Source organism: Chanos chanos, chromosome 5 (assembly GCF_902362185.1).
Source record: "Chanos chanos chromosome 5, fChaCha1.1, whole genome shotgun sequence".
Taxonomy (NCBI): domain Eukaryota; kingdom Metazoa; phylum Chordata; class Actinopteri; order Gonorynchiformes; family Chanidae; genus Chanos; species Chanos chanos.
In genome coordinates this window covers 23,117,931-23,134,830 of record NC_044499.1, presented here as the reverse complement: position 1 = coordinate 23,134,830, position 16,900 = coordinate 23,117,931, and the positions used below count along the sequence as shown (strand labels likewise).

At 40.1% G+C, this 16,900-nt stretch overlaps 2 protein-coding genes across 4 annotated transcripts in view; one reads left to right on the top strand and one right to left on the bottom strand.

Annotated features, from left to right (window-relative positions):
* Window positions 1-5: 5 nt before the first annotated feature.
* Window positions 6-9,837, bottom strand: usp14 (ubiquitin specific peptidase 14 (tRNA-guanine transglycosylase)). Of its 2 annotated transcripts, XM_030774119.1 has the most exons (16): window positions 9,716-9,837; window positions 8,319-8,464; window positions 8,205-8,237; window positions 7,844-7,948; window positions 6,135-6,238; window positions 5,942-6,000; window positions 4,996-5,126; window positions 4,619-4,699; window positions 4,334-4,416; window positions 3,893-4,007; window positions 3,075-3,140; window positions 2,824-2,916; window positions 2,477-2,605; window positions 1,737-1,797; window positions 1,490-1,597; window positions 6-1,055 (listed from the first exon to the last, which is right to left on the bottom strand). In XM_030774119.1, the coding sequence occupies exons 1-16, from the start codon at window positions 9,729-9,731 to the stop codon at window positions 913-915; spliced, it is 1,473 nt and encodes a 490-aa protein (XP_030629979.1). In that variant the 5' UTR covers window positions 9,732-9,837; the 3' UTR covers window positions 6-912. The 2 variants fall into 2 exon arrangements, with proteins under 2 accessions (XP_030629979.1, XP_030629980.1); XM_030774120.1 differs by lacking the exon at window positions 7,844-7,948.
* Window positions 9,838-15,248: 5,411 nt separating this feature from the next.
* rock1 (Rho-associated, coiled-coil containing protein kinase 1) overlaps window positions 15,249-16,900 on the top strand; it is a 46,591-nt gene continuing 44,939 nt past the window's right edge. For both annotated transcript variants that reach the window (XM_030774033.1, XM_030774032.1), the window contains exon 1: window positions 15,249-15,461. In XM_030774033.1, the coding sequence (XP_030629893.1) occupies window positions 15,369-15,461 (93 nt within the window). In that variant the 5' untranslated portion in view covers window positions 15,249-15,368. The remainder of the gene's footprint in view (window positions 15,462-16,900) is intronic.

Genomic DNA, 16,900 nt, shown 5'->3' with positions numbered 1-16,900 from the left:
CAAAATAATCTTGGTATAAGTTTATTTATTGTTTTCCACTGTTTATCAAAAGCCAGCAGTCAATAACTTACAACAGGGAAGTGTTAGCTTGAAGTCATTTCATACACAGTTGTGATCAGGTGACTAGAATAGAAGACTTGGTATGACCAAGTTTGAGATGTGCAGTAAAGACAACCTGTGTGAAGAACATAAGCTTATCGTTGAGATGAAATGGCCTGTTAAAGAGACTACTCCCAACAAACACAACATTTGCAAGAGAAAAAATGGCCAAACAAACCATTTCTTATTGATATACACATCTCAGCAGTAAGAAACGCGTCGTTTTCTGTGGTTTCCGTAGGCAAACCCCCACCTCTATATCAAAACAGTTTTCCTCCAATGTTGGTATGTATTTGAATAGCACAGTCTGTTTTTTTTTTTCACCTGGCTAACAACATCAATAAGTCAATTAATTACATTTCTTTTTTTATGACTGCGGAGGGATACCATGGTACTATGTCATAAGCATGAACACACTGCCAAAGGCTTTAAAAATATACAGTGTATATATAAAACATTTAGGAAAACCAGGACACGGATTTCCAGACCCATCCCAGGATCAAGTCAAGCGACGGCCAAAATCTCCAAACTCTTATGATCCATGTGGAAAAGTGGAGGAAAAAAAAAAAACATAATATTTTACATGACGTGTTGCTTCCATACTGATGCACAAAGATGATTTAGAAGCATTTGTGTCGTTTTTTGTTTGTTTTATACCAAAATTCACACGCACAAAAAAAAAAAAAGTTAAGGTCAGATTTTAAAGACACGAGGATTTATTGCACATCTATGCAGACAGTGCTTTTGAAAAAAAAAAAATGGCATTTATGTGTGTTTGTGTTGGGTTCTTCTTGTTTTTTTTCCTTTCTTTAATTACTCTTGTTGAAGTGTCTCAAGACGTCGGGGTCCGTACAGTAGGACGTAAGCTATATGCCAGTCTCCGCCCCCAGACAGCTTCAGAATGTCCTCCGGCGTCACCACACTCACTTTGTCATCGTCAAATTTCACCCATTCATCTGAAAAAAAAAAAATGTAAAAAGTCAGACAAACCAAAGTTTTCAACTGTTCTATACAAACACCAACTGAAGCAGGCCAGAGACATGTCAAACGGTCAAATAAACAACTGCTCAACCAGATCAGAAATCCAAATCACATCAGAAATCCAAATCCTTCAAGATCCGTCACAGAGACTCAAGACTGGCATAAAACAGCAAGTGTTGCTTGTCATCACCTAAACTACCTGTACCGAGTCTCTCAGCATAGCCTCTGGTTGGCTCTGGCTCTAGGCTGGGACAGATTTACCTTCTTTCCTTTTGACCCAGAGTCTCTCAGCATAGCCTCTGGTTGGCTCTGGCTCTAGGCTGGGACAGATTTACCTTCTTTCCTTTTGACCCAGAGTCTCTCAGCATTGCCTCTGGTTGGCTCTGGCTCTAGGCTGGGACAGATTTACCTTCTTTCCTTTTGACCCAGGCCACGTAGTGACCGGAGGAGCTGGAGCGGCCCTGATGTGTCAGCACGGCCTGGAGGTCATAGTAACCACTGTTATTGGAGCCAAAGTCTAGGGAGGGGAAAGAGAAGGCACAGATATGACCCTTCTGTCCTTGTAAACTAGGTAAATGTTATGTTTTAGGGGACAAAAACACATTTAAGACGGTACATCTCTCTGAAAGCAAGTTTTAAATGTACTCAACACACACCATCGGCGAATGAAAAGGGCTCATATTTCACTTCTTTTTGTGCATCCGCTTTCTTGTCCACCTGCATTAGAAGAGAAAACAGAACACATAAGTAATAAGAAGGCAAGTGGAAACACACAGCAATGCTGACCACTTGAATCTGTGTCCGATTAGCTCCAAACAATTCCTCCTAACATGATAGCAACATCACAGTTACATTGCTGTTCAACTGACAGACATTCATACCTGATGCAAATCATACAAAGAGCATTCACAATTACTGGGAACCTACAATGTCATCAACAGTGCCAATTAAAAAAAATAACTAATTGTGTGTGTATGCATATATATATATATATATATATATATATATATATATATATATATATATATATATATATATATATGTATGTGTGTGTGTGTGTGCATTTTTTTTGTTAATTAATTACTAAGCAGGGGGATTGTGATATTCATGATGAGAATGGGTTTGGAAATGAAGTACGGTTAAGTAAATGATATGCTGCCCATGTCACATTATTCATCAGGAAAATACTGACAAAATATTCACATACACACAAAATAAAAGGCTCAAGTTCAGCATATAAATATTAAAACCATCACGACCGTAGATTAAACAACCAGAATAACAATTTAATGCAAGCAAAACTTATTTGTCTAACTGAACTTCCACCAGACTTCCATTTTGCTTGCTGAGGTTCAGAGTTTGGTTTGGGTATGAAGACCGGGTCAAGTGAACCAACCTTCTGCTGCTGTTTCTCCAGCTTCTTGTCCTCCATCTCTTTAAACTTAGATCTGAGGGGCACCATCTTCTCCTGCAGCTCTGTGGTACACAGCTCATAAACGTCCAGCATGAGGGGAAACTTCACATCCTGCACAGAGAAAACAGACAAACACACTTCACATAAAACATAAAGTCTGTAAAGATGCTTAGTTTGGCTGAACAATAGAACCCATTTTCCCATTTATCCTTCACTGAACAGAAAAAAAAAACTGCACCCCTGAACATATGGAAAGAGTTAGCAGCTGAAGAGAGGAATGGGCAGACACACAAAATACAGGGAATTAGACTCTGCATCGAGTGGCTTACCTTAAGGACTTTGGCATTGACGGACTCCTTCTCTTTATAGAAGAATCGGACCATTTGAACGGTTAGATAAGCAGGCAGGCGGCTGATTTTAGACTAGAAGAGAAGGAGCAGTTTGAAAACTTTAAATAGCTTAATGACACTGTGTCAGTGCTCATTACTTTTTATCATCCTTCAAAGCTTTTTCTTCTCATTATCAAAAATGATTTCTTATGATTACCATAAATAACTCACTGAGGAAATAGGATACTTACTGATTTGATATAGAGAGCGTTTCTGTCCAGGGTCGGAGAGTGTTTTGTTATCTCCTCTTGCAGTCGCTTGATTAAAAGAAAGACAAACATTATTGAAAAGGTAATGTGTCTGTAGGAAGAGATACAATGTCTATACTATAGGAATGCTTAGTAGCATAGATAAGCAGTGGGACGCCCTCCTGCAATGGAGATGTATTCCCACAGAAAACTGTATCCGCTCTAATCTAATACATCTGATCCTGCTCTTCATCAGCACCATTTCATTCATGTGCATCTATGGACTTTAGCAAAAAGCTTAAAGACACCAAAGCTCTGTAAAACTGTGTGAGAACATCCTCTCTCTGTTTTCATTCTGCTCTGAACTGTTCCTTGGACTGGATCTTAGAGCACACGTCAAAGACCCTCTGTCCAGAGTGCTTACACACACCCAGTCACCATAAGGAGCACTGAAAACGCAGGAGAGGACAGGAGGACAGAAAGCTCTATTTAGTCGCCTGGCACTGAGGCCTGGGCTAAATGACTGTCACGTGTGTGTAAATGTCTCATATGAAGAAAATGGTGAGTGGTGCTGACCAGTCGGAGCCAAGCGGCCACGTATTTGACCACTTGTGTACTTGTGTGTGTGTGTGTGTATGTGTGTGTTGAGTCCAGCAGCCAGGCATTTGACCACCTGTGTACTTGTTTGTGTGTGTAAGTGTGTGTGTGTGTGTGTGTGTGTGTGTAAGTGTATGTGTATGTGTGGGTGTTGAGTCCAGCAGGCAGGTATTTGACCTCCTGTGCATGTGTGTGTATATGTGTACGTGTGTGTGTGTACTGACCAGTCGGAGTCCAGTAGCCAGGTATTTGACCTCCTGGTTGATGAAGCAGCTGAGCTGAAGCTGGCTCTCTGTGCCTTTGGCGGGATCCTCATCCTCAGACTCTGTACATTTCATGCTGAAAAAGGACGGGTTAAGGGTCTCTCCACATCCACATTCACTCCTTACCAATAACACACTTCTTATACCAAAGCTACTATAGTTCTTAACTCTTTAACAGCGTAATCTTTTGAAAACTAGTGTTGTGTTAGATCAAAGTTGGCAGATGTTTCACTGAAAAGGGTTTTTAAAAATGATGGATGTACACAAAGTTAACGTCCAGGACCACATGACTTTGAAGAGAGAAACTCAAATTAAAATTAAGATGGGTTTCACTGATGCTTTGCTAAACGCCTCAGAACGCTCCAGACTCATAAACTCGTAATGAGACGGCTTTAAGGATACGTAGTCTCAAATTCCACGCCAAAAAACTGGTCAATGAAATTCTTCTTTGCTGTAGGTGCAGCAGCTCCACTTTCACCATCTGTCTATAAAACATTTACAACAGAGACACAGACTCAGGACCAACTCATTTACTTCTTCTCCAGTAAAAGAATAGAGGAACATCCCAGACCAAAAACAAAACACAAAAAGGTCAACAGGATCTCCCATCTCTAGCATTTCTGGGTATTCTTATCGCTCACCCGTGTCCTGTAAGATATAACAGTATATCTCCGACAGCAGACTAACCTCCATAGGTGTGTCAGGTTCCTGGGGCTCCAACTTCTGCTGTAGGACTCGCATGACCTGTACCCAGCACTCATTAGCATCCTGGAGAGTCAGATCACATCAGCCAATCAGGCATCAGCTCATACTATCACAGGTGGACGGGAGTCTATGCATAGATCAAAGCTTTGCAGTGTGAACATGCAAGTGTATGTGTGTAAGTGTGTGTTTTAACAAACCTAAATACTGCGACACATTGTGGATGCCAAATAAGAACATTTCGGTTATTTCTCCTTGTGTGTGCGTGTGTGTGTGCATGTCTGTGTGTCTACGTCTGTTTGTGTGTGTGTGTGTGTGTGTGTGTGTGTGTGTGTGTGTGTGTGAAACAGACAGATCCTGACCTGCTGCAGGTATTGGCCCTGGTCTCCTTTCTCAGCGAACTGCGGGAAGGCCATGTGCAGGAACTGCAGTAGGATAATGGGAGGTATGCTGGAGGAGGTCCTGTCCATGGACTCGTACAGATCCCGCAGGGCTGAGGGGGAGGACAAGAGACACAGAGTGTATTAAAACACAATAGTCTGCTTCATATGGGCAGTGACCTGGCACTTCATCTGGGCTGGGAACTAACTCTTAGCCTTGCTGGGCATCAAACAGGGTAATGTTTATAAATTTTTTTCAAAGGTCCATACTTTTTAAAAGACCGAATCTGTCTCATGTTACACATTCGGCCACAGATGGAAGATCAGCCTCAGACTCCTTCCAGCTGGACGTAGAACTGAGAGAATAAGTTATTCAAAGTAATTCCATTATTCCTGTGACGAGCAACTGCTTGACATGTTGTGAGCTAACAGCAGTTTGTGAGTCAGTAGAGTGTGAGGTTAGTTTTTCAGGCCCCAGGGCAAACAGTATAGCACTCTTAGCTGAAAAATATTTGAATATATTGATTTGAACATATCCAACAATTTGTAAACATAACTAAAAATGGACTCCTGGTGTTGTTGCTTGCCTTTAAAAACACCACACTCACTTAATGATGCTGTGAAGATATTCATGTGTTGCACGTTTATATACATATCACAGTTTCTCAGGATTTTGTGCACTTGTGTGTCATATATATATATATATATATATATATATATATATATATATATATATACGTCAGTGAATGATTCACTCAGGTTGACTGTTTCTCACCTGAATGAATCAAAGACAGCATAAGAATGGACAGTGCGTAAACAAGCTGTTGTTCCAAGTGAAGAATGACATGCTGTCTTCTAAAAGTTATCGAAATCAGTTTATAGGTGTGCCATTAAAAAGCCCAGCATGAACTGCGTAGACTCAGCTCACCTGCTGTGATGTACTGGGAGGGGGCGTTGGCACTAGATGATCTCAAAGCTCCAGAATACCTGCAGTATGCGATAACAGGAGAACAGGATCAGACACACAAACAAAAGGCAAAAAAAAAAAAAAAAAAGAACACTAAAATAAATGTAGCTGGGACACTAGTTCATTGCAGAGTTTCTCCTGATGTCCGTCTAACCTCCTGAGAGCGTTCTTGAGTTCAGGCACAGAGCGCAGGCATTGGACCGTGGCGTTCATGTAGCAAGTGTTACCCAGGTTAGTCAAACCACACGGCAGCTCCATCTAAAACAACACAAATAATAACAAATAAACAGCAAGTCATTACATTCATCAGGCTTCAACAATCTATTTATCACATTCAGTCTTTCAAATGAAATTCACAGATGTTTTAACAGAAAGGTTGAGTGTTTCTGCATCTGAAAACATCTGCAGTTCGTAAGAGAGTGCTATTATGTTTCAGTAATAGGTCCTCTTTTGTGGCAAGATTCATAAGACAGAATGCAATACAAGAGATGTCTGAACTAGGGGGAAAGCTGCTTTCAGTGGAAAAAATTAGCTGGCAAAAACAAGTACGGAGGTAAAAGGAAAAAACAAAAGTCTGCACATGATTATGCAAAAGACAATGGATGAGGTTCATTTGAGGAGATAAACAAAAGTATGAAAAAAGTGGGGACAACTAAATGTTTGCAGTGCAAAAGGCAGGTTTTTCAGTGAAGAGCGAAAACAAACAAAAATTATCATTGATAAAAATGATAAATAATGTTTCTGGAGAAAATGAGATTATCATTTGATTTTCACGGTTTTTATTTGGCTAGCATATTTTTCATTTGATTTTCACTCACTTTTAATTGAACTTCAACTCATAACGCACATACAGTGAAAACATAGCATCCCATAAATGTGAATTAAATTTGACAACGGTCATTTTTCTGACTCTTGAATAACTGAAAGGATCTAGACAGAGCAATAGTCAACCCTGCTGTATTCTTGTATAATTACTGTATGAGCCATAGAAAGCCCTTGTTGTACTCACAAGAATATGCACAGCTAGACAACACTTCCATTTTAAGCTCAGTTCAGATTTCTCAACAAAACTGCTTTTAATTAAAATCTGTTTAGTGAGAATTGCTGTTTTTTGTTTTGTTTTTTTAGAACATTTGATGTTTTCAGCATGTCCAATCTTTCAACCGTAGTCAAGAACGAGATGGCTCTGCTTCTAACCAGTAAATGTTGTGGAAACAATCTTTTTGATGAGAATGGATTCAGAGCTCCCTAGATTCACTCAACATGCTCACTATTCCACAGTCCATAACCAATATGGATGCAATGTCCAGGTCCAGTTGTCCTAGTCCTGGTGAGTGAGACTAGAAAACACCTCCACTGACACACAGGCTAACCTAGTCCTGGTGAGTGAGACTAGAAAACACCTCCACTGACACACAGGCTATCCTAGTCCTGGTGAGTGAGACTAGAAAACACCTCCACTGACACACGTCAATCCAGCCCTTGCATCTTTTAACACCATAAACTATGCAGCATCGTCAAGAACCATAGCATGTTCAGAAGAGATACCCACGTGTACAACTATGTCAACAACCACACAGACATCCAGGCATAAGAGGGCTACCGACAAACAGTGAGAAAAAGAGGGACCTGAACCAAGACACATGCCCAAGGGAACACAAACCAGTCCATTTGTTTGAACCGTCAGAGTCAACATGTGTGCTACAGCTAGGATTCAAAATGTGAATTACAAAACACTGTGGATTCCCAGTCTGAGGAGGTTTAACAGCTCTCCTTTAAATGTACACTGAACTTACGGTACAGTCACACAACCCAATAATGTGAGAGAGCGCGCGCACGAGAGAGAGAGAGAGAGACACTCACGGCTGAGGCAAGCTGCTCCTCCGTCATGTCCTCCACAAACATGGGTCTGACGGCGGGTTCTTCAGGCAGGGCATCAGCAGAACCCATCATCAGCAAGGTCATTCCCTATGGGAGAATTCCCAAATGACTCAGTACATTCATTTCTGGCATGTTTCAGTCACAACACAAACATTTACAATACACCCTCGCAATCACATCTTCCAGTCACAAGCACAACATATCGAACAAGCTTACAGACAGCTGAGTATTTAACAGACCATGATATCTCAGTGGCTGTAAAGTGGAACATGGGATTGTGGTGTTCAACTTACTGTCTGACTAAGAACTAAAAAAATCAAATAAAATAGAGCAAAATACTTACATTCTTTAATTTGATGTTTCCCCACTCGTCATCCTAGAGTAGTAATACAATGGAGTCATCAGTTCGGTAGTAACCCAATTACTATTTCTGATTACCGAAATGCTGATATATTACCTTAAGTGTGCCTCCTTTTACCATGACTTTCTGTCTCTCTGGCTGCACACCTGTCAAGGCGAAGAGCTGAGCCTTAAACACCATAGGAGGCTCCTCTGTGTTCAACTCCACGGCGTCGAATTTTTCCTTTCCCCATTTTACGTTCACTGTGGTAAACCGGAAACAAAACATTCATATTTTTTCTGACCTGATGCTGCAAAGCAGTGAGCAGTCTCGGGACACGACCCCATAATCCATTCAAGAATGACACAGCAGAATGATCAGATGCGTGTGCGAGTTCTCCACGCTTTGCAAGATCATATGATTGCTAGGAAGTTAATTTTTTTTTATCTCGTAGAGAATATTTATCTAGTACAATCACTATACTGCCATTAGATCAGTAGCTGTTGTCACCACACTGGGGGGACAAACGGCTTGTAAACAGGACGTTTATCTTGGCTTGGTTGGATTGTAACACATGACTTCTGTTTTTGCGGGCTCAGCTAACCTACGTCCCACGCACTCTGCTGTCCACACAACTGTCTCCATGATTACAGCATATCATGACCACATAGCCTCGGTAACGTTAGCTATCACTATCTAGCTTTGCTACTCGCCCCGGGGAATACCACAGGAATACCGTTATCCTAGCTTTCCAACAAGTTGATATGCTAATGGCTAACTCACGTCAGCCTATGCTTCCCTAATGTTTTCTCAAGATCTTTAGAAGTGCCAATGTAACTAACTTATGTAAATACGTTAAGTCAAGATATGTTCAGTGAAGCAAATCGGATGGAATCCGATAACCACTACAACAATACAATATTACCCAAGTTATATAGCTAACACAAGCGGACTGATAATCAACCTTGCTAAAATACTGACACAACTTAAGCATGATGTGTTGCGGTTGTCAAGCAATAAGAAAACCAACAAAGCAACATTTAATCAGATTCACGACTCGTGCGATTTTTACCGGACGCGCTTGGTAACCAAACAGATAACGTTAAGGATAGCTTGATACAGGAGTCAGTGGTCTGATTCCACATAAAATGCTTATTCGGCTTGCTAGGATAGCTTGCTAACGTAAGTCAGCTAGTTGGCTAACCGGCAAGTGAGTTTACTCAGTGATGAATTCCCTAAAAGCGCTATTGCTAAACTCTGGCGAATGCCAACGCGCGACAGTGAGTTAATAAAAAGCGTCACTGTGTGTGATACTAATTGTTACAACAAACCTGTTTTGTGTGTACAAGAAGAAACTTATCGGACTGAGATACTGCAACCCGGTTACCAACATACTGCGGCCTTACGTACGAGCTCTCAAGCTAACTTCCTTGCCATCACTGAACTCAGTCTCACACATGTGTCTCCGAACTGTTTGAAAATATGATCAAAGTGGGTCCATGACGGCAACATACCTGTAAACACGGGCATGTTTATGGTTATCTGCTTCTTCTTTTTAGCCTAAGTATGATTCTAGGTTTAGATGCGCGAAATCTGATAGCTGTAGATTATTGTGACGACTGCCGAACTTCATTCAAACAGCACCACACAATGACGCTGCAACTGCATGCTGAAAAAATCGACGTGCTCAATGCGCAACTACCCACCCTGCATGCCTACTTTGGCCGAGCAGAAATCTGGCGGTAGTGAATAGAGATTTATGCTGCTTTCTGGCCACTGGGAGGAGTAGTGGTGCGATGAATCGTGGAGGGTGAGTTTGCATTTAAGGAACGCAAATATGCTGAAAGTCAGTTTGTGGAGACATATCGATGAAGTGATATAATGCAGAGGAACGTATGCCTGTACCATGGGTAGCACGTCAGAGTGACTGCGAAATTTCTGGAATATGTTTTCGACGGCCTCAAAAGCGTTTTTAGATCCTTGTTACATCAGATAGGCCTTTCACGGTGGTCTGTCTAAGTGGGGGACTGTGCATTTCTAAACGATGCCATTAGCAGAGAAATATTAGAGGTGATCATCAACATATAAATTAATTTCGTCTTAAAATCAAATCAGATGTTTTGCTTGATGCCCGCAAAAATGACGTGCCTCACTCCTCACTCCCGCAGTGTTTTCTACGAAGACGAGAGAAAACGAACCGTTTAATTTAGCATCATAACAAATGTGGCTATATTGCACATACTGCTGTAATAAATTTGGCAGCAGAGCCACCTCTTTTATTTAGTCAGAAAGTCTAAAAGCAGGGGCGTAGCACCAAATATTGGGCCCCAGACACAGTAGTATGCCCAGGCCCCCTCCCTTCCTTCCACCTTATTTCCAAGGCTTTTGGCAGGCCCCTCGTACAGACGTGGCCCTGATTAGTCAGGTCCACCATTACCCGCGGTCCGACGGCCCGGCCTAAAAGTATTAGTTCCATTATGTGCTGTGTCTGTTCTGCATTTTCCATATTGTTGCATTATGTACTCATTATGACTCACTCTACATATCTTGCATTCTGCATATAGTTTCATTGTGTAGTTGTTCTCTCATTCTGCTGTATAGATGTCCACTCCTATTCAAGAAGAACAACATGAGGGAAATCTTTGAAATAGGTAGAAATGAGTATTTAGGTAAAAGATCTGAAGTCATAACTAGCCTTCCGAACATTATCAAAATAAGTCAGTTTAGTTTGATCAGTAAATGATGATCTTTGGTAAAACAGAGTCTTAAGTAGGTGTTAAGACTGGAAAAGTCAGGAGGGCTCTGGGGCCAGTCTCGAACCAATCTGTGCCTGTATTAGTGAACTTGAATTCCTTTGGGTTAAACTTGACACAGTTGTGGAAAAACACTTTTGCCAGTAAGAGACTACATATAATAAGATATGAAACAAGGAAAATCATAATAAAAAGTTCATTTGGATAAACTCATAAATCCAGTCAAAACTCCAGAATACATTTTCTTTTGTTTGACATGTGCTTAAGCTTCAAAAACCCTTGACCCTTACTTATTGAAATACTTTTTACTGAATTGTAACTTCAATTTACATGTGTTTTTATCTTTCATTTTTTGTGACTGTCATAGTAATCTTACAGTGCTTTACTGGTAAGTACACAATCAGCTATGAAAAGACTGGTGAAGTACTTGGAATTTATGATAAACTAATTTCCTGTCTCTTCGCCAGTTCCATGGAAGATGATGTAGTTTATCAGTGCATTTGCCTGAGGGATAATAGACAGAAGGATAATAGAGTCAAGATGATGAGGTCACTATGAAAAATGACATTTAAAAAAAATCCTTGTCAAGATGGATTCCTTTCAGATGACTGGGGAAGGTGAGAGCCATACTACTACTCATAAGCACAGTAAAATGAGCTTAATTTACCTCAGTTCAATTATTCCCATTCTCGTACAGAGATAGTGTCTCAGAAGGATATATTTCAAGCTAAAGTAAACATATTACACAGCTGCTATGGAGTAATCTTTATCATAGCAGTCCCACGATATGAAATATGAAAAGGTTTTCATATTCACAGTCATGCTCATTGCCAGATACTTCATTGTTTTATCATCTTCAGGTTATCTGTGGGTTAAATAATTCTTGTGTGTTATTTATCAATCCATTTTTATGGAATCACAACAATATAGTGTAAGCTGCTCACAAAATTTATATCATTGTTTGCCCAACAGACAATCAGCTGCTTGTATCAATTTTTGAGTGCTTTGAAAGTTGTGCCAGTGGTCTCATTAAACTGATCAAAGGAACTGAAAGACTTGTAACTCTGGCCTTGACTGGTTCCATAAACAATGTTTGACTGAGATTAAGACGTCTTCACAATACAATGGCCTTGTGTGTGAAGCCCAGCCTGTATAGACTGACTTTAAGTTGCTAAACTGGATTCTTCATGCAATCATTTTTTCCTCTAATGGTTGACTGTACAGATGCACTGTGAAACATAATACATACCTGATTCTGAATACTCACAAAGGTAATACATTTTTCTCTTTGTCATGCATAGAGACATCACCATTCCAGATTGTTTTGAAAACATGGAGTCGGCTCATATAAAGTTTTACAGAAAAAAGTTTGAATGAATATGAGTAAAGGTGATAACCTTACAATTTTATGTGAATGCTGTAATATTTTCAGATACCCCAAAGAAGTTTGAGCTCTGAGAATTTTCCTTTAACCTAAAATTGATCACTGAGTAACTAGAATTGCTTCTAGGCTTTCCTCTAAGCTGTAGCACATCAACAACACATACCACAGGTATCATCAATCCTAGCAGAATCATAACATAACCAATATATCCACTTAACTGTACCAATCATTTTATGCATCAAAACCTATTGGTTTAGCACAGAATACCTTCCAGTGAATACTGACTCTCTGGAGATCTATACATTAAAGCCCATTGTCTGGCCCTTTTGTTTTTACGTCAAGTAAAAAAAAAGATTGCTGTAATTATAGGAAGTTTCACACTACAGCTGAACACTGGAGCTCATTCACTCATGGTCTTGTATAGAGCAACTTCCAACTGTCATATCCTATGTGTATAACCTTCACACTGCTGTCGAGCAACTTTGAAGTGACTTGTGTTGATCAATATCATGTTGCTGAGCATTCATAGTTTGGCTTAAAACTCTGGTTACTGAACTGCTCTCCTGTCCACTGCACTTCAATACCTAAATAACAAACCCAACCCATTTACTGTAGTTGTGACATTTTTCCAGGGTAGCACACATTTATCAGAGTATCACACCCTTATCAAAAGACAACTCAAACCAACACAATGTGTTCGATCTCTGTGCAACACTTTGTGCACAGCTACTTCAAGCTCAGTATTTATGATTGATGAGATTTTGTGTTAAGTTACTATCCATTAGTGACTCCCAGTAACTGATGATTTGTTTTGTGGGTCTCGAGAATCCTTATTTGCTGAAGATATGAAACATTATACCGCCTCATTTGGTTCTGTGAAACTTGCTCATGTGCTCATCATCTCCTGTTGCTTTTAACTCAGCAACTGGAGACAGAATAGGGAACACAGTGTAATAACAACAGCACCAGTCATCAGAATTGATAATGTTTATCATGGACAATTGTGAAATTACTCTTTCAGCAGTTTTAGATAATAACATGCAAGTCCAGGTAGACTGCATCTATTGTGAACTTACATGGAACTGAAGTTAGAAGTTGGAACAGTTCTGAGGATGCAGAATTGTAATTATATTGGAATTACATGAAACAAATTTAAATATAATGGAGTTCCCTAACTGAAATAGGTGTTGTCAACAATTACAGTACACGCTTTACATTAACAATGGAATGACAGTTCCATTGATCAGAATACTACTTCAAAAGTCAGTAAGGATGCCACTTAATTAATTTGCTGTTTTCTGGAAGCAGTATTCACATGTATTTGAACAGCACTTGTCTCAATTTCCATTGCCTGAAACATACTCAAACTCCGTGCAAAACATGATATCGCACAGATGATCCCACAAAGTGAAATTACATTTAATTTCATGTAATTCAATTCAGCTGCCATCTGTTCCATTGCAATTCATCGATGTAACTGGGATTAATGAGGTCATTCACGAAGTGAAGGTAACTTTGTTGGTGGCCACCTGGAAAAGACCAGAGAAGACCTCCAGTTGGAGCGTTTTTCATAGCTAGCAGGCTTACGACAAAGTCTAAACAGTTCAAAGTTGGATATATGTGCTTTTCATTACCGGTCTCAAACTGCATGTACTTTTTGACTGCTTGTCCATGCAGGGATGGTACCAAAGATTATAATGTTTGCTTCTGGGACTCCTTTTGTCGACTATTACTAAAAAAATTCGACTTTAATGGTTTAATGGTTCCTTGATTTGTGCAGGGCTTGACACTTCTCTTCGTTTTTCATTTCCTCACGCAGCTCTTTCAAGTCCACAAATCAATACATATTCCGTATTTTGGAGGAGAAAGCTCCAGAAACCCTCTCGAAAGCTGCTGTCTCATTATTACTTTTTCCAATAACTAACTAAATGACCATCTTAAATTTAAATACTTTGCATACTTTCTATAGTGTTACACCTGAGGGCGTATAACTGAACTTGGCACGCTCTTGATCAAAACGGGGCGCAGTTAATATAGACGACAAGTTTGCGGTAGTCGTCTGAGCTTTATTTGGTTATGCTTAATCGTCAACCACAACAACAGAGAAAACTCGACGTTACGGTCGTGCAAGCGACTCGCATTCAGACTCTGTTTTGAACAGGGCTGATTTGTTCTGGTCCTGAACGCGCCTCACACAGGACACATGCGCAGTATGAGAAGTTTCAAAGTTGCTTCTTAGGGGTGTTTGAACAGGAAGGCGGACATGTTGGTCGGGCAGTGGGAGAAATCGGGTACCGTCTGTTTCTTGAAAAATAACACCGAGTAAAAAGCGATTTGTGCACGTACCAAGAATCCCGTGGATTCTTTCTTGTATTACGTACGAGCGTCGAACACAGAAACTTTGAGTTGCATCGCGGAAGGAATAAAGTGAATCGTTTTAACGTGATCGTGTTTTAAACTGGTCGAAATTGGGAAGGCGAAGTTTTTCGCCACTTCTACTTTGCAGCTGTCAGACTCGTTTGTCGTTCCATCGGTTGCAAGGGCCTGGCATCGATTTGGATACAGGCCGGGAGTTATGTGGCTGATCTGCAATCCGTTCTTAGCTCAGTTATTGACGTTTTAATAGTTTGTCGTCTGGATGCGAGTCGTCCCGCTTTTCTCATTTTAAATATTCTCCACACTGCTTCATCTCCTCGCGGCTCAGTGAAGGCTGGCTAAGTAATCTATTGCTGCTAGCTACGTTAACGTTATCCTTAGCTACTTTATTTTTTCTGTGTTGCCAAGTTGTCATCATGGACTAATCCTTGGGGAAGTACGTGTTTTCTGAAAATGAGGCTTTTTGTTGATCGACACCCCTTTATACGTAGTAATGAGAGTGAAAAACTGAAAAGATATAAAACCACTCTTTGATCTAACGGCTGCTTGTTGCAAAGTCAACCCAAAGGAAGTCGATAGCAAATTATTTGCCAGCTAGCTAGCTATTAAAGCTAGCCAACACATTTTTCGCCGGCGTGGAACTCAACAGCAAAAATGTCTGCGGGAGAAAGTTTGACGGCTCGTTTTGACAAAATCGATGCCATGTTGAAGGATCCGAAGTCGGAAATTAACACCGACTGCCTCTTGGTAAGTCTTTATACAATATAGAATAAATCTGCCAGCCTCTAAGCCATGCAAGCTAAGCGGAGCTAACACACAAAGCCACTATTTTAGAAGGCTTGTAGCCAACTAACGCTTTATTCTGACTATGTTACACATTATTTCACTCAAGCAGTGTAGTCGCTAGCTCTCAAACGTTAGTTTGCTCTCCTTATATTAAAACATAAGTGGTGGTTCACATCAGGTAATGGTAAGCGAAGTGTAACTTCTGCAGAACTGCAATGAGACACAAATGTAACGTGTTTGTGTAACGTTTTTTTAGTGGCAGACGCGGTGGTGTCCTTTTTTTTTTAAAAGTTTGTGCTGCCACCGAAAGTAGCAGGACATATTAGCATACACACCGCACATTTGCGAGGTTACTTGTTGCTTCTTTGAAGAGTCGAGTGGTTAGGTTAGCTATCCAAACAGAGAAGTGTAACGCAAGTGTTAACATTACTTCCTGATGCGAGGCGTATGAATACTTAAGGTTATTTTAAAAGTTTGTTTATTTCTTGTCCGCTAGTGTAAGCAGCACTTAACTTAAATGTAAGCAGCACTTAAGTGTAAGCAACACTTCCCGATTTCCAAGGATAAATTTCAAGATGAGTTATTTGCCTTTTAGACGCCTAACGTTATTTTATTTATGCCTTGGACAACAGTTTAGGAAGAAGAGATACAAACAGTCTGTATGTTGGAACCTTCGTAAGAATAGGCCTGAGACTGGCTAACGTATTTATGAAGTCAGATATTTGTGTTGTTATGAAAAACCAGAGGTATCTCATAGAACGTAAATAATGAAAACCATTAGCAATGTAGAACAAAAAAAAGCACTGTCGAAAGTAAAGTTTCTGTCAAGCTGTAGTCTTGGCCTGTTCCTGTATTCTAAAATCATCTTTGTGTCTCAGTTAATCTATAAATCTCAAGGTATATGTAATTTTGCCCAGATTATTGATCAGTAGCGGATTATTTCTGGCCATGTGATTGACACGGTAATTGTAGAAAATGCTTCAGAGATTTGCCGTGTAATGATGTCACAGGGCTGATGTGAAACACAAGGGGTCATCCCTACCGGATAGTTTGCAATACTTTTTCATGTAGCACATTTACGTGACTCTGAATATTTTACCTAAGAAACATAACAATGTTTGACTTTTTTACTCGTTTTACAGTTATTATTATTTTACAGTGATTATACCAATTATTATTATCACTTAAAATGTCACTAAATTAGGAGGTAAACAAATTAAATGTAAAGCAAAAGCTGTGATGCCCCCCCCTTTCATCATGATTTCTTTCTTCCACGACTTTGACATAGACAACAAACTAAGTGTTGTCATTCCAAAATATAAAACCAGGTCAGGGAGAGTTCAAGAGCATCTAAGGCCCAGTAGCTCTTAAATGCACCGCTGAAATATGTGACAGATCAT